At 34.7% G+C, this 18,715-nt stretch overlaps 3 protein-coding genes across 3 annotated transcripts; 1 reads left to right on the top strand and 2 right to left on the bottom strand.

Annotated features, from left to right (window-relative positions):
• The first annotated feature begins 554 nt into the window (after nt 1-554).
• Nucleotides 555-2,128, top strand: LOC120181804. The gene is made up of 6 exons (XM_039186860.1): nt 555-671; nt 773-902; nt 995-1,167; nt 1,280-1,571; nt 1,655-1,821; nt 1,910-2,128. Exons 1-6 carry the CDS (start codon nt 578-580, stop codon nt 2,062-2,064), a joined length of 1,011 nt encoding a protein of 336 aa, XP_039042791.1. The 5' UTR covers nt 555-577; the 3' UTR covers nt 2,065-2,128.
• A 152-nt stretch (nt 2,129-2,280) lies between these two features.
• LOC120181807 (pleiotropic drug resistance protein 3-like) lies at nt 2,281-3,144 on the bottom strand. Its single transcript, XM_039186865.1, has 3 exons — nt 3,013-3,144; nt 2,628-2,882; nt 2,281-2,547 (listed from the first exon to the last, which is right to left on the bottom strand). The coding sequence occupies exons 1-3, from the start codon at nt 3,142-3,144 to the stop codon at nt 2,281-2,283; spliced, it is 654 nt and encodes a 217-aa protein (XP_039042796.1).
• A 1,351-nt stretch (nt 3,145-4,495) lies between these two features.
• Nucleotides 4,496-8,463, bottom strand: LOC120181811 (flap endonuclease 1-like). Its single transcript, XM_039186866.1, has 17 exons — nt 8,387-8,463; nt 8,159-8,275; nt 7,978-8,036; nt 7,770-7,829; nt 7,560-7,613; nt 7,393-7,441; nt 7,249-7,296; nt 7,009-7,074; nt 6,877-6,927; nt 6,533-6,652; nt 6,374-6,458; nt 6,198-6,279; nt 5,988-6,102; nt 5,834-5,890; nt 5,722-5,768; nt 5,585-5,639; nt 4,496-4,636 (listed from the first exon to the last, which is right to left on the bottom strand). Exons 1-17 carry the CDS (start codon nt 8,396-8,398, stop codon nt 4,511-4,513), a joined length of 1,203 nt encoding a protein of 400 aa, XP_039042797.1. The 5' UTR covers nt 8,399-8,463; the 3' UTR covers nt 4,496-4,510.
• Nucleotides 8,464-18,715: the final 10,252 nt, after the last annotated feature.

Genomic DNA, 18,715 nt, shown 5'->3' with positions numbered 1-18,715 from the left:
AAAAAACTAAATATTAGATGAAACTTTAGATTTGAACACGTTTTGTTCTTCAACTATCACTTCTGTTCTAGTTTGATCTTTCAATTTTTTTTTTAATTATAGATAATGTTTAGTTTTAGTTTCATTTTGATCATCCTCTATTAAATATTAACAATGATGTAGACGTGTCACCGTAAGATAATGATACATCATCATTAAAAAATAAAAATATCACACCAGCAGTTCTGTTAATTTTTTAACAATAGGACTAAAATGAAACAAAAATATAACGTTAAGTATGATTTTAAAAAAATGGATAATCAAAACGGAACAAAAGTGATAGTTTGGATACTAAACATATAATTTATCCATAACCCAAACAAAAATGTAATCATTTGCCAAGGAATAACGGATTGCGGAGCCAGCAAACATGGTGGTATATTCATTCAACAAGCAAGAACGGATGCTTGTCGATTCATCAGAACAATCTTAACTATAAGCGAAGGATTAAGACTCGAATCCTCCAAAAAATCTCTTTTTACGTTTGGAATCTCTTTCTCTCTCTCCTTTTACTCTATATATATATATATAGCAAACCATGTTTGATACTATTAAGCCTTGTCTAAAACTTCTTTCATGCCCAAAATTTATCCCCATGGCCATGGCTTCTCACGTATCCGACAACCTACAAGGTATCTATCCGTACATATTTTTGCCTATGATCTTTCCGCATACATACATAAATACATACATATTGGTGTTGTTGTTAATGAAATTAGAGTTAAATTTGCAGAAGTTGAAAGATCTATATCAGAAGCAGCTCCTTGTCATTACGTTCTAAAGATACAGTCATTTTCATTACTTGCGAAGAACGGCATCGAAAAATATGAATCTGCAGAATTCCAAGCTAGTGGCTACAAATGGTACTATTGGCTGAATTAATGAATTATGGCATTTATTTGTTTATATGGTAATTGATAAGCTTAGCCTGTCATTTTTCCGTGCGCTCTCACAGGAAGCTGATACTGTATCCGAATGGGAACCGAAGCCGAAATGTGAAAGAGCACCTTTCTCTCTACTTGGTTTTCTCCGATGTCGGTTCGCTCTTCCGACAGGGTTTGGAGGTCCATGCCGTTTTTCGGTTTTTCTTGCTTGATCAGAGCAAGGATGAGTACTTGGTAGTTCATGGTATTTTAATTCCATGCTGCTTTTCTTCGTCATTTCAACTTTTGAATGTACGTACGTATGCATGTAAGGAAGCTGTGGATTTGATTTTGTTATTGTCATGTGGTGCCTATAGATGCCAAGGAGAACAATAGGAGGTTTCACAGATTGAAGCATCAATGGGGATTTGATCAGCTCATCCCGATTCGAACGTTTAACGATGTCTCGAACGGATACCTACTCGACGACACTTGCATATTCGGAGCTGAAGTGTTCATCACCAAGGAAACAAGACCAGGACGAGCCGAATGCTTGTCTGTGGTAAAAGATGCCATTAGTATCAAGCATGTCTGGAGGATTGAAAACTTTTCCAAATTAGATTCAGAATTATTGGAATCAAATGTGTTCATTTCTGGTGATCAGAAATGGTATGGCATCCATTAATACGAATACGAATACGAATATGGTACATTTTCAGGGTCTACTGCTGTATGACATTCTGGAAATGCAGGAAAATACAGCTTTATCCGAAAGGAAGACGACATGGATCTGGCACTCATATCTCTCTGTATTTGGCTTTGGATGATTCATCCACTCTTACGGATGATTCAAAAATATTCGCGGAGTTCACTTTGCGTATCCAGGATCAGCTGCAGAGTAGGCACATTGCCGGAAAAGGTACAAAAACCGAAACGAATAGCCTAATAACAATCATTTTCATCAAGTATATCATACCAGAATCACAAAATTCCTGTTTGTGTTGCAGTTAATCACTGGTTTAGTGAGTCAAGCCAGGAAAGTGGTTGGGCGAAATTCGTTTCGTTGCCGTATTTCCACCATACTGGCACCGGCTGCCTGGTGAAGGATATCTGTGTAGTGGAAGCAGAGGTGATCGTTCACGCGGTTGCTAGTGCATTGTAGATATAATGATTACAAGATCGATTTCGTATCGAAACAGATTACGACAAGACAATATGTTGTGTACTTTTTGATGGAATTACTTAGAATTTACAACATGCCTTGTCATTGTAATACAAAACTTGGACAATGTATATTGATTTGGATGATTTTTACATGCAAAACCTCTCTTTATTAATAAATCAGGGAGATAGAGCAGCAGCAGAGACATATCTGTCTCTACCTCCTTTGGAAGTTCAATTTTCCAGTAAAAAAGGTGAAAAGAGAAGCCAATGCAACGGGGAAGATGATGAGAACAAAGGCAAGCGGACCTAGATACTTATGATGATAACCAAAATAATCTTCTATGAAAGCAGAAACCGTCATGGTTTCTCCGAAAGCCTGTATTTCTTTATCGATATCTTCATACTGCGACACGAATATGGCATTCAGCAACCAAGACGTGGGGGAAAAGTAGCATAGCCAGACCCACCAACTCGGCATTTTCTGCAAGAGGCCATCAGTTTTGATTTTATTTCCCGGTTTATGCTTAAACATGTCGAATGCAGCGAATAGTCATAGCTTACTGGTACTGGCAGGTAATACCCAGAGAACAAATTCATGGTGGAGGTAGCAAATGAGCCCAAAATGAAAGCCACTTGAACGTTGGGTGTTACTGACACTGTTATCATTCCTAAGTGGGTGAAGCATAGCTCTGAACACCATATTGTGTAAAATGACCATAATACTTTATTGGCTGACCAGTAGTAACCGATCATTGGATATGTGATGATCACGTATAGAAGCGCCGAAGTAAGCATGTATGGGATCTCAACTATGACCTGCAAAATTGATCGAAACCGAGTCGTTTGCAAAACAAAAATGACATTTTGTACCATAATTGTCTGTCTACTATGGTTATTTCATTGGTGCTTGATTTTGAACCAGATAACTTCTGAGGGAAGTTTAAACCTGTGCAAATGAGTATGCCCACAGAGTGTACATTCCTGCAAACATTTCCCGGTACATAACTGATCTCTGGATCGAAACGAATGGTATAACCGATGAGCTACTGTTTATGCCGAAGAATATGGATGCGTACATCACACCAAGTGCATTAAACAGGTCATGTTGGTTTTTGATAACTGTCGTTTTGATGTCAAAATAAATTCTTCTTCTCAATTATATATAAGAAAGAAATACGTAGTAAAGAGAAGTAAAATTGATCCACATAGACTTAGAAAATTCTCAAATTAAGGTTTGAATTACCTTGATCAGGCGAAATGCAGTAGATAAAGGGGAGTTTTGGTAAAAAAATTAAATAATAAAAAGCAATTTAAAGTAAAAATAAAGAAAATATATAATGTAAAGTTGAAAATAAATATGGTAAAAACATCCTCAAGCCTCGCTTTGACTCAATTTCCTTCGGATCATTGAATTAGATTTTCCCTTCGGGATTCACGTCGGTTACTTTGTCTACAAGGACAATCCTCGTGACTCCCGTTTGTATATCGAATACCCAAAGCAATCTTTGATTCCGATTTTGAAAATTGATCTGATCAACATCAATTGTCGTAGAACAACAACCGTTTAAGTTCGTGAAGGCCGACTCAGATTGTTGTTTCAATAACTATTAATTCTTATCTCAATTCCCTCTTAGCAAGATAATCTTGCCAAGTGTGTTCCCAGGAATTCGAATGTACTTTCAATAAGTTAATTCATCCTCCCACACATTTAATCACAACATCATCTTGACCAAAATCAATCTTTAATTTTGAAATCGTTGCTTGTTCAAAGGGTTTTGATGAGGTTGCCGAATTGCAAAATTAGTGTTCCAAGATGTGAGGGAAAACGATGGAACAGTTACTTCCACACGTAATCGTTACATCTTCTAAGGGTGCAGGTGAGGTTTCCGAAGTGCAATGTTTGACAATGGAGTGTCTTGAAAAGAAGGGGAACTTGAATAATTGTATCGCTTCATGTTATTGATCCAAGGGAATATACTACTTATGTCAAAGACTAAATCTTCAAGAATGTCAATTCGAGAAAGTGTTTGATAGAATGTTGCAGGTTGCTTCTGATCGGAAGCTGAAGCAAGATCAGATGATGGAGGTTTTCGTTTTCAGAGGCATGGAATTCAATGAAGCATATGACCCTCATCCGATAAGAACCGCATAGAACGGTTCATCATATTGGGATACCGACAGTGGAGAAGACAACATGCATGCTTGAGGACGATGGCCGGTACACAATAACCGAGGTGGAGGAAAAGAAACTCGAAAAGAACGTCTGAAAACAACACCAAAATCATGGGAATCAACGTACACGTAAGAAATTTCAAGAGCTTTTGATATGCGAGAGATTGTGTTTTGGAATCTCAAAAGCTCACATTGAATATCTGTCCCAGGCTCATGCAAATCAAAGATCAAAGTTAACAATTTACTGTGTTTGGAAATGCAAAGCCAATAAGTTAAAAGTAAAGATACATTAAATAAAAAAATCTTCTCTTATCCAAAACCAGTTCAACTATTTCTTTTCTACCCCCACCAGCCTTAAGCTTTCTACTAGTAGTTTCTTTAGCTGTCTTCTCAGGTTCCTGTCACGACAATGAGGAAAAATTCATGTAAGCCGCAAAACCAATGCATAATCAACTCCCGAATTCAAATTGTAGAGAAAGAGAGTAATAACACTATTGTCGTGATCGAGTAATTAAATAAATAATTTAACAAGTGACACCACAAAACAAATACAATTATGGCCTACATCCCAAGAGAAGAATGGGAAAAAAAACTAAAACACATGGAATGAAAAAATAATACGAAAGAAACATGAATTATTAACAGGTAAAATTTGCTCCAACACGATTTCTTAGAAGTGCCGAGGCCTATATAACACCTTTAACAAAACATTATAAAAAAAATACATAAATATAATGATTGCCAAGTCCAGTTTCCAGTTTCATGAGCAAAGCAGAGACACCTCTTGAAAATATCACTGAGCGCTTGAAATGCAACCCCACTGGTGGCTTTCTATCAATACCATTGGGATTGGAACGATTACAAACTAGTGGACAAAATATCTTAGAGCTTAGCATTGGTTAAGGAAATTAAAGCATGCATTTGGTTCCTTGCAAACAAGTGCACCGAGAAATTATAAAAGGCAACCAATCTAGACGCAAGCATCGAAGAGTGTATTACCTTCCATACTTTCCCCTTTATGAAGATTATCTAACACCTAATATACTTCTCAAAACTTTAAAAACAAAACAAAAACCGACCTTTGGTGCTTTCTTTTTTTCAAATAAAAATCTTACCAAAACCACACATGAGACAAACTAAATTATGAAAGGTCACGCAGTTTAGTTTATTGCAAGTAGACAATATCTGTATGTGCCAAACAAATAACCCATTAATGCAGATTCAAAAAGTAACATGATATATGAGATGCAATCAGTCGAAACAAATAAAAATGTAAATATATCAACCACCAGGTAAGAGAAGAGAACAATAGTGATGGTTAATCAAAATGCATAGTGGAGCTATACCTTCCGTTTAATTGGTGCAGATGTGTTGGCAACTGGATTAAAAAATGACTCTAATCTGGAAAGAGAAGGGTATAAGAGATAGTAAGCATTAGCATAAAAGCTTATAGCATCATTTTATGTAACCACGCTTTACTTACCGGCCCTGTGAGGACTTGTTCTTGGCTGCTTTAATTTTCTCTATTCCCTAATGAACAAAAGAAAACATAATCAAATGATTATAAAAGTTTGAGTTAATAAGAGAGGAAATACCTTCGTCACCCTGTCGATATTGAATCCATTTTCATTAACCAGAAAGGTTATCAACCCCTACAAAAATTGTCAAATTAATGCAGCTGCATTGAACTTGAAATATGGTTACACATTACTCAGAACAATATATGTAATTAGGACAGGGATTACGCACTTCAGTATCTGGAGCACTCCACTTCAGATCAAGTTGCTCATCATCCATGCAGACTAGTGGTTCTTTAAAAAGCCGACGAGCCTCTTCATATGGCCAATCATCAGGTATTGAGTACCTGAATATGGAAAATGTTGTTATTAATGTTAACTAAAATTAGTAAACGAAGAAAAATGTATGAATCATTTCACACCACATATAATCAATCCAGACCTCTCTCTGTTTATGCTCTGAAGTATTTGCTCTATAGAACCATGCTGACGAATAAGCTTCAAAGCTGTCTGTCCGCCAATACCTGGGGATAGCTTCAGAATGAAATCATATACCAAATACAAAACCTAAATTTTAATACATAAAGGTCAGACACTATAAAGGAAACTCCCACATACCTCTAATATTGTCACAATAATCACATCCAGAAAGAATGCACAAGTCAATGAACTGATCCATGGTAAGATTCAGCCCCTCCAGAACCTAACACATCTCCCCCATCAGAAAAGCACACCCAAAATCAATATAGTTCATAAGTAATAAAATGCTTAAAGCACCTTTGCAACATCAAACTCCATGACTGGAACTTTTCTTGAGCTTGGGTCCATTAAATGTCGAAGAAATTTAGGAGTTCCAAAGGTTAAAGAGTCCATGTCCTCAGAAGCCACAGCATAAACCTGATAAATAAGAAGGCGTGATTTCAACCCCTAAAGGTAGTAGGTCATTGAAAATAAATGGTGCAAATACCGGAAATTAAAGTAGGCTGCTTCTTAAAATAGTATTAGAAAAAAAATCAACTTTTTCAACCTCATAAAGGTAAATAGGGTTATTGCATGTCCATTTTCAGGACTGATAAACCCCTAGTAGACAAACAACTTATCATGATCAACTGGACACTTGCCTTTCCAGAATTGCAGAGTGCAGCACATTGGGCCTCTGCTTCAGAAGGAGCCTGTGAAAACAAAAAACACAGCTCTGTAGAATGAATTTATGAAAATCTCACACTCAATGGACTCAAATAGTTGACACTCACATCAATCACAGGCACCCCCATAAGTCTTAAAAGCTGTTTACAGTCTTCATTATGCTGCCTTGTCACCTGCAAACAGTAGAGAGAAATGAAGCAACAACACATTTTGGCACAGTTTTATTTTATCCTGGTCTTATATTTTTAGATCATAACTAAACATCCAGAAATAAATGCCAAAGAAAACAGTGTGTTGTCATATCAATTATCTGGTCTTGGGAGAAAATGGATGAGAAAATAACTTACTTTCACTGTCCGCTTGCTGAATTTTTCAATGTCCTCCTGATTTCCACTCTAATAATAAAATAATAGCAAATTAGTTTGCCTTAGTGGTAAAACAAAAAAAGAAAACTTTACTTATCACTCTGCGTGTGACTGAAGAGAAAATACCTCCCTGGCTTCTTGCAAATCCTCTGTAGCATCTAACCTCTTTGAGTTACTACATAACAAATTTCAAATAAAATCATGAAAAAGCGGCATTCTACTCGTTAAGTTCTGGCAATATTGCAGGGGAGGTGGAAAGCAATAAAAAATTTGTATCAATTGCAACAAAATACCGCTTAGCCAGCTCTTGTTTTTTCAAATCAGGAGGCTGCCCATCAAAAACATAGCTGAAAGAAAATACCATAAGCATTAGCACAAACAAAAGACCTGTGGGATGTAGCACCATACACGCAGCATACGCACATGATGTGCATGAGTTAAAATGACTGACTAATTAACTTCTTTCTAAATAAAGGAAAAGAAAAGGAGAAGAAACACATTACATAGGTTTAAGCCCAGCTTCAAGAAGCCGAATTGTGCGAGTAAACATGCCTTGCAGATGACTAAGGAATAAGCCATGTCAACATTTTATAAGGTAAATAATATTAAACATGACGAGTGAAAAATGTAATTGAAAAGGGAACTGCTAACCATAAATCTGTAAAAAAAATACAGAAAAATTAAAGAATGAAGAGAAAATATATTAAAAACCTGGTAACTTCACCAGCTTCATTGGTGAGCGTTTCACTCCCAACGCGTCCCACCACAATCTACAGTCAACCCAAAATTTAAAATGAAAAATACATTATTAGCTAGTCTTAGCCCTCGAATGGCTATAAAATAGAAAGCTTTGGTTTTCTTAATTTTTTTTCGAGGGGACAATAAAACGAACGAGAAACTGGTAAATGCTCATGCTAGCGTCGATGGCAATCTTGCGACCAAAATAGCTTTCTAATTTCTGTTCCTTCATGGCCTTTGGTGCATTGTCAGCCAGAAGCTTGGTTAAACCCTAATCATTAAAGTTAAAATCCGAAACATTGATCAATTTTCTAGCAAAGAAAACCCCAATTTATTCAGTTGAAAAAAAAATGTTTAGAAACGCTTGAAATAAAAAACGCACCTTAATGCCCATTGTTGGTTGAGAAAAGAGGAAGAGCAGTGACTAATGTTTTGGTAGGATTCTCTTTTGTTTCCTTCACTAGGTTTAGTATTTCCCGCCTTTCAGAACTACTATTATACTTCAGAGAAAAAAAAAACGAAGGCCAAACTACGCCAATTGTCACTAATATTTGGGTAAGTGGTCGTTTTCACTACTGATGTTTAAAAAGTCACAAATCAGTCACTAACATTATCGTTTGTTATAAAATAGTCATTCGACGTTAACTGTCGTTAACAATCGTTATTGTAGTAACGAAATACTGATGTGACGCGTTAAACCAGCTAACTTATCATGTTTGACTAATCGTTTGACTCTTCTTCTTCTTCTTTTTCCATTAATCACCCAATATCATTTCAGACAAAACCATGCAAGAAAAAATATAGTAACAAAAAAGATAACAGCAAAAGTAAAGACAAAACCATGGCGGCCACCTTTTGTCTTCTTCTTATTTTTTTCATGTTTCAATTGCTCCTAGTCTTGCCCTAAACCAGAAGTATAAACCTTATTTTTCACTTCCATGTTTTGTTGCTCCTATACATATATAATATAATGTACACAATAGTAAGGGCATAAATGACCACCAGAGCAATGAAAAGAACTCTTCGATTATACGGATAAAAGACCCCAACTAAAGCAACGATGAAAATGAAAAATGTACTAGAAAAGGAAGCAAATGAATAACAGTCAACAGATTGTTCGGAAAAAAAAAAAGACAATTAGCTTCGGCGAATGATACTCACAGAGTAAAGAGCTGGGTGCCGCAACCAAGAGCGGTAGCAAACAAAGACTTGTTCTTGGGGAACCTGAACACATCACCATGAATATAATTCCACCCAGACTCCTCATGGTCATCCGCAGATTTGTCATCATGTGCATACCTATAAAGGAATACATGAATTTGAAAACAAAACCAAGTATAATTGAGAATTAGATATGGATTACCATGCATCAAATACATATGAAAATGAATCGTACTTGACGAAATCGTTCTTAAGGACTCGCATAAAAATAATGGGCAGTAAACCAGTTAATAATAAAACGGTGACACGTAAAAATGAGATGCTTGAAGAGATGATAGCTGGGTGCCGCAACCAAGAGCGGTAGCAAACAAAGACTTGTTCTTGGGGAACCTGAACACATCACCATGAATATAATTCCACCCAGACTCCTCATGGTCATCCGCAGATTTGTCATCATGTGCATACCTATAAAGGAATACATGAATTTGAAAACAAAACCAAGTATAATTGAGAATTAGATATGGATTACCATGCATCAAATACATATGAAAATGAATCGTACTTGACGAAATCGTTCTTAAGGACTCGCATAAAAATAATGGGCAGTAAACCAGTTAATAATAAAACGGTGACACGTAAAAATGAGATGCTTGAAGAGATGATATTTGTAGTCGGATGGATCGACCTTACCTTTCTTGTCAACTTTCTCTAAGAAACCCTAAATAAGAAGATCGTCATAGTACATCTCGGATACTCTTATTACATCATGGTGCGAGATCACCTTATTTGTCGAAACATTCAAGTCCATTGCCTGTTTGGGTGCCGAAAAAATGAATTCCCAGAAATTTAAAGAGAGATTGTCGTACCTGAATACAACAATGATCCTTGTGATATGCTAAGCAAAGACCACATAGAGCAGATGGCACTTTTAACATCCCAAACTATGGGTTAGTGACTAAATTGTAAAACTTCAGAATGTGGTGATTAAAGTATGATATTTGAATAGTTCAATGAGTTATTCAGAAATATTTCCTGAAGGTTTTAGTAATTATTAAAGGAATCAAAGGGCAAAATAGTCATTTAGCCTGAAAGATATTTTTTCCCTCGTATAAGATAAGGGAACCACGTGGGGAAAGGAGAGATTTCTCCAGAGTTTTCTTATTCATTCTCCCAGCCGTAGACTCCAACTTGCAAAGGTAAGATTTATTAATAGTTGATTATTAGTTGAAATTTAAGTTGGGTTTCGATCATTAGATGATAACTAAGCTTAAGGAAAGCTTAAGTTATCTTAAAATCAAAAAATGATAGAATTAGGAGAGATTAAAGATTATGAGTTCTTGAATGAAATCTTGATATAGAGTTGATAATTAGAATTAGAAGTTGAATTTGGCTTGTAATCAATCTAAATAAGGAATATGAAGTGTTAGAATGAGATTTGGAACATGTTGATATTTGCGTATGATTCTTGAATGCCATATAAAGGATATGATTGGGAGGTTAAAGAAGTGATTATTAAGTAGAAATAAGTGTAAATATGTGTATGAAAGTTAGGAATATTAAAGAAGGTGAAATGAAGTGTTAAGAGGAAAATGAAGGGATTTTCATGTTAAAATGACATTTCTGGGTTATGTACATCGGTACATCTTCAATGGGTACCGATGCACTCTCATGTGATTAAATAAGAAGATGATATAATATATATAATATGTATAATAAAGAGAAAGTGGTATACACTTGGTGGTATAAATACCCATAATTATATGGACATGTAATATAGGTTAGGTAATGAGGAATTATGGATATATATGACTAGGAGAAGATATAAGAACCATGGGTAAATATATAATAAGTGTACACAAACTCTAGGGAATGTTATAAGTGGAAGGAACTATATGACATATAGTACATTGTAGGGCAATGATTTATGTGAAATATGATAACCAAATATGAGTAATCTGTAACTAATATGATGGACTCATATGATTAAATGAAGACTGAAATATGTTGAGTAACATGATGATATGAAAATGAGAATCAGATGTAACTAAGAAACACTGGCATAAGTTATTATACTAACATTTAATAGTAGTTATATAAGAATTATATAGGAAATCATATGTGAATATAGGTTTAGATAATAAAATATGTGAGGTTGAATTAAGTAAATATATGGAATTAATATAAACTTTGTATGTTGTAAGGGATTATGCAAATTGATAAGATAAGTTATATGGTATTGATACAAGGGTATATGCATAAAATTATATGAGATGAGCTGTGAAGCTTTGTGATATGCTATGAGAAATGACCCATGTGAATACATGAGCTTATATAAATTAGTGATGTGAATGTATATGTGAATATAAGTAATATGAGCTACGTGCTTATGAGATATGAATATAGAACACGAGCTATGTGAAAATAAGTTAAGTAATTACATGTGCAAATAGAAATGTTATGTGAAAAGCTATGTGGCTATGTGAAGATGTGTAATGGTATAAAAAATAATGCTCATGTTATGTGATATGAGAGCTAGGGGTATAGTTGACATGCCAAGAGTCGAGGGATTATCAGTGGTCATTCAGGACAAACAGTGGTCCTTTGGGACATAGTGGTTCTTTGGAATAATCAGTGGTCCTTCGGGACAAACAGTGGTCCTTCGGGACATAGTGGTTCTTCAGAACAATCAGTGGTTCTTCGGGACATAGTGGTCATTCGGGACAAATATTTAGTGCCCCTTGAGGGAATTATACGAGTTGTGGTGACAGCATAGCATATCTTTAGTTCTCACATGTGTACATGGGCTAATAAAGAGATAATATAAATAAACTTGATATGATGATATGTTTGTTTCCTTGTGAAATGTTATGTGTGATATATGATTGTACAAATGATAATTATAAGATCATATGATAAAAGGAATCTATGATAATGATAAAAATGAATATGATGATATAGTTGCTTGATTGTATATGTTATATGATATAAGTGAGTACATGTTAAGATATATGATATGAACATGAGAGATTATATGAACTAGAGAATAAGATATATGAATGATAATGATATGTATGTATATATGTATGTATGTAGTGTATTTGTTACATGAATAAGGATATGAGTGGTATGATATAATAATAGTAATTATTCATGCATGATTACAAGTTATAGTTTACATTATATGTTTATTTGACTCACTAAGTCATCGACTTAGCGTGTGAGTGTTTCACACGTAGGTTCTAAAAAACGAGAGGAGAAGTGAAGAGGAGCAAGACATGTCAGACTCTCCTTTCCACAGATCATATCAGATTTGTAGTTAAGTGTAGATATTTGGATGTATATAGTGTGTTGGTATGTAACGAAATTGTGAATTACTAATGCTCTGACTAATTTGTTTATTTTGGTCCAACTTGTGTGAATTAACATCTTTTATTTTAATGAAAGTTTAAAATTTTCATGATTTTCTTTAAGAGTCAAAGTTTGAAAAGTCAATGTGACATCTCGGACTCAGATCCGAGTCAGATACGGGTTGGGGGTGTTACATGTAATGGTATCAGAGCTACATTTAAGCCGATTCTAGGCTTAAAACGAAGTGAAAAGTGTTTTAAAAAGTATACATGCCAACACAAAGTGAAAACTTTTCTGATCTAATAGTGTAAGGAGTGTATTATCCTATTAATAGAGTTAAATCGTTATATTAAATTAGATATCTGATCATTAGAGCTTTCAAAATGAAGCGAAAGGCAATAGACCTGAAGGTAATAGCAATTCACTTGCCCTAGCCAGGCAGGGCGAAGAGCGAACACCTCAGGGAATGCCTGTATAAGATTAAAGAATGTTTTTCATTATATTAAATGAATGTATAGAAGTAGTTAAAATAGTTAAGAGCACCCATGTTCAAGAGTGAATTTGATAAAGGTTCTGTTGTTATATACATTTGGTTAAATGATATGAAGATAATGCTAGAAGGTTTTTATTTCTCTAAAGTGGAGAAGTTAAATTGAGTATTTTCATTACTACGTGGGCAAGCTAGAGTATGGTGGACAAATGTCACCATAAGAACGTTAAAAGATCAAATGATGGGGTTAGAATTGTAGAAGAGTTCAAGAATAAGTGTAACACCCTTAAATCATATCCTACCCGAATATAAGTCCGATGTGTCACATTGACTTTTCAAACTTTGACTCTTACTGAAAATCCCAGGAATTTTTAAAAACTTTCATTAAGACGAAATACATTAATTTACATAAGACCATAAAATACAAAATCGATCAGATTATTCATAATTAACACTTATTACATGCCAACATTCTATACATAACCAAGTACATACTTTGTCAATTACTTCTGATCTGATCTTCTAGTATGATACTGTCTTTACCACTCTACTCTTGCTCTTCTCGTTTCTTGGTACCTACGTGTAAATCACTTACACGCTAAGTCATAGACTTAGTGAGGCATATAAAACATATAATATTTCATATAACATAAATCATACATAAACATATACCATCATTATCATTAAGGAACACACATAACATCATATGGTTCATGTAACACATTTCAAAACACTTACCTTTGATAACCATTTATAAACCCATCGTATACATATCACATTCAATATGTTTGTTTGATCTCTTTATTAGCCCATGTACACTATTGAGAACTTAAGGTAGGTGAGTACATTGAGGTTGTGCACCAATGCTGTCACCACAGCTCGTATCAATTCCCTCATGGGGAACCAAACCTTAGTTCAGTATTCGTCCTGAATGACCAGTCCATAGATTCCGAAGAACCTAGGTAAACAATCCATATGTCCCGAAGAACATAGGTAAATAGTCCATATATCCAGAGAAACATAGGTAAACAGTCCATATGTCCCAAAGAACATAGGTAAACAGTCCATATGTCCTGAATAACATAGGTAAACCCTCGACCCTTGGCATGCCAACTATACCACTAGCTCTCTTATCACATAACATGGGCATTAACATTCATAACAGTTCAATTTACTTATTCATATCCTTTCTCTTATGAACATATATCTTTTCTTTTCAGTCACGTACCAATTGTACGTGTAATCATTAATCTTATAATCACATGTTCATTCTCTTCGGTCACATACCATATGTATGTAAACATATATCTAATATCATATAACACGCATCACAAATGCATGTATTCACATAAATCATTTCTTATAGCTTTATTCATATCACATATTCATATAAGCTCATATCTTATTTCACATATACCTTCCATATAACTTATATATCTCATAATCACACAAATCATAACATTGATCACCAATTAAATAACATTTTAGGAGTTACTTCTTACCATAGTAACTCCATCACTGGCTCATCGCAAGCCAAATGTTTATTCAATAATATAAGTACAAATTAAATTGCACTCACCTTAGCTTTGGTTTGATTCGATTCTAATCCTTCAGTTGATTCAGAACGGAATCACGTTCTATATCTACATAATCATACATAGATCTATATCAGTATCATAACTAATATACTCTAATGGTTCACTCTTTAGACCAAAAGAAAAGTCAATTTCATCTTTTAATGAAGGTATGCATCGATGCATTACTGATGCATCGTGTAAAATGTATTCGATGTTGTATTATTGTTGAGACGCATCGATGCACTCCTTATGCATCAATGCACCAATTGCATTCGATGTTTCATTATTAATGGGATGCATCGATGCACTACTTATGCATCGATGCATGAATTGCATTCGATGTCTTTATTTTAAAAGAGTGCATCGATGCACTACCAATGCATCGGTGCACATTCAAAAAAAATTTAGGTTTTAACCTTGATGCATCGATGCACAATGAATATGCATCGATGCACTCTGCCCAGAATCCTCTTTTTGAACCCGAAAATCATTCATTTGGGATTAAATCCTTCATGTTTCATCCCCTTTCATATTCCTAACTTTCATATACATGTTTAAACTCATTTATAATAAATTATCTCGTCTTTAACCTTCATATCCTCTCATCTTTATTAACTTCAAGAATCATACCAGATTTTTAACATGTTTTAAATCTAATTCTAACACTCCATATTCCTTAGTTAGATTGATGACAAGTCAAATTCCTTCTCAAAATTCACTTACTAACTCTTTTCCAGAATTTCCTTAAGAAACTTATTTTCTTTAATCTTTCATAACTTCTTTATCTTTTTATTTTAGGACAACTTAAGCTTTCCATAAGCTTAAGTATTACCTAATGATCAAAACTCACTCTTAAAATTAACAAATAATTAGCTAACAATGAATCTTACCTTTGTAAGCTTGGCTCTTCTCTCTCTCGTACATGAAGAAGAAGAAGAAGAAGATGAAGAGAATATCTCTTCATCCTTATCCCCTCTAACATATATATCCTTATCATATCTATTTTTAATTCATTTATTAATCAAATGACCATTTTGCCCTCTACTTCATTTGATAATTACTAACAACTTTTAGGATTTATTTCCAGATAAATCATTGAACTAATCCATTATTCTACTTTAATCACCAATTTCTGCAACTTTACCATTTAGTCACTAACCCATAGTTTGGGATGTTACAACTCTCCCCTCCTTATAAGAAAATTCGTCCTCGAATTTTCATTGCACAAGGAGTTAAAATACTTTCTATACTTCTACTATTCATTTTCACCTATTACTTCTTCAATAAATCTTTCGTGATATCATAAACTTCACTTCATTGCTTAATTCTTCCATTAACTTTTTCCCTGAATTCTAATGGGATACCTTCAATATATCCTACTTACTCGAACACTCTGCCCTAATAAAGTTGTCATTGCTACATCACTATAAATAATTTCTAATTACATTCTCAATTCTTTCACAAAATTACTTCTAATCGATGAATATGCAAACCCATATCAAACAATAGTATAATGTATCTATTATACCGTAAAAAAAATACCTGCTATTATCTCTGAATCATTAAAATCTTCATTAGTATTACTATTATACACTCGAGCAGTGGATCGTATTTCCTGTTGAGTAGAGGATTCAAGTTGGCTTCTGCCTCTACCTCTTCCTCTCTGATACATCGAAGCATATCGCTCCGATTGTACAGACTCTGTTGTTCCTAATGGACAATCTCTTACGAAATGTCCCGTTTCACCACATCTAAAACAAGCTCCAGAAACCATTCTACATATTCCACCATGGTATTTTCCACAAGTCTGACAATATCTTTGTTGTGTTCTGTCCTCATCAGATCCTACTGACTGAGTCTGTCTCACTTTCATTTGGTTTGATTCTCTAACAGAGGATACTACCGATCCAGATCTTGCCTGAGACTGAAAACCAAAATCTCTACCTCTCTTGAGTGTTGCAGAACTTGATGAAGCCCCTATTCTTTTAGATGGTTGGTTTCTTTGATCCTTAAACCTTTCATTCTGAGCTCTCTCTAGAGCTTTAGCATGATTTACGATTTCTTGAAACGAGGACAAGTTCAACACTATTAACATTTCTTTCGATCTCGGGCGCAAGCCCTCTACAAACCATTCACACGCATCCTTCTCTGTTGGAATTAACTCGGCCGCAAAACGACTTAACTTGTTAAATTCACACTCATATTCATATACAGTGAAATCTAATTGCTTTAGATTTAAGAATTCTTGCTTCATTTGTCTGATAAACTGGTCTCCTATATACTTGTGCTTAAATTCTTCTAAGAACAAGGACCAGATCACTTGGTTATTTGTCATTCTCAAAGTGACATTTGTCCAACAGATTCTTGCTTGCCCACGAAGCAAGGAAACCACTCCATCTAACTTTTCCACATCAGAACAGTGGAGTCCATCTAACATTATTTTCACATCATTGAGCCAAAGGTCCGCAATAACAGGACCTTCCTCAACTTCACCTTTGAATTCAGGAGCTCTAATCTCTTTAATTCCTTTGCTACATTCATCCTCTGAGTAGAGGAAATAAGAGGTTAAAACGCGTCAGAATAGCGTCCAACGTCATGAAGAAAACATCTTGATCTTGTACAAGCACTCTAGTAGGTGACTGTTCTTCACCTTGCCTGGCCAGGGCAGGTGAATTACTACTTTCCGCGGGTCGATCATCTCCCGCTTCATTTCTAAAACTACCTTGTCCAGACATCTATAAAATACAACCATATAGTTCTATTAGCAAAACAATATACTTACTATTCCATCAGATCAGAAGTTTCCACTATTTTGTTGGCATGTATACCTTATAAGACACTCTAGTCTTCGGTTTATGCCGAGAATTGACTAAACCGTAGCTCTGATACCATTAAATGTAACACCCTTAACTCATATCCTACCCGAATACAAGTCCGAGGTGTCACATTGACTTTTCAAACTTTGACTCTTACTAAAACTCCCAGGAATTTTTAAAAACTTTCATTAAAACGAAATACATTAATTTACATAAGACCATAAAATACAAAATCGATCAGAGTATTCATAATTAACACTTATTACATGCCAACATTCTATACATAACCAAGTACATACATTGTCAATTACTTCTAATCTGATCTTCTAGTAATGATATTGTCTTTACCACTTCTATTCTTGCTCTTCTCGTTTCTTGGTACCTACGTGTAAATCATTTACACGCTAAGTCATAGACTTAGTGAGGCATATAAAACATATAATATTTCATATAACATAAATCATACATAAACATATACCATCATTATCATTAAGGAACACACATAACATCATATGGTTCATGTAACACATTTCAAAACACTTACCTTTGATAACCATTTATAAACCCATCGTATACATATCACATTCAATATGTTTGTTTGATCTCTTTATTAGCCCATGTATACTATTGAGAACTTAAGGTATGTGAGTACATTGAGGTTGTGCACCAATGCTGTCACCACAGCTCGTATCAATTCCCTCATGGGGCACCGAACCTTAGTTCAGTATTCGTCCCGAAGGACCAGTCCATAGATTCCGAAGAACCTAGGTAAACAGTCCATATGTCCCGAAGAACATAGGTAAACAGTCCATATGTCCCGAGGAACATAGGTAAACAATCCATATGTCCCGAAGAACATAGGTAAACAGTCCATATGTCCCGAAGAACATAGGTAAACCCTCGACCCTTGGTATGCCAACTATACCACTAGCTCTCTTATCACATAACATGGGCATTAACATTCATAACAGATCAATTTACTTATTCATATCCTTTCTCTTATAAACATATATCTTTTCTTTTCAGTCACGTACCAAATGTACGTGTAATCATTAATCTTATAATCACATGTTCATTCTCTTCGGTCACATACCATATGTATGTGTAAACATATATCTAATATCATATAACACGCATCACAAATGCATGTATTCACATAAATCATTTCTTATAGCTTTATTCATATCACATATTCATATAAGCTCATATCTTATTTCACATATATCTTCCATATAACTTGTATATCTCATAATCACACAAATCATAATATTGATCACCAATCAAAAACATTTTAGGAGTTACTTCTTACCATAGTAACT

This window comes from Hibiscus syriacus, unplaced genomic scaffold (genome assembly GCF_006381635.1).
Source record: "Hibiscus syriacus cultivar Baekdansim isolate YM2019G1 unplaced genomic scaffold, ASM638163v2 tig00112535_pilon, whole genome shotgun sequence".
NCBI classification, from domain to species: Eukaryota; Viridiplantae; Streptophyta; class Magnoliopsida; order Malvales; family Malvaceae; genus Hibiscus; species Hibiscus syriacus.
The sequence above is the reverse complement of the archived record's forward strand: the minus strand, read 5'-3'. Positions and strand labels throughout refer to the sequence as shown.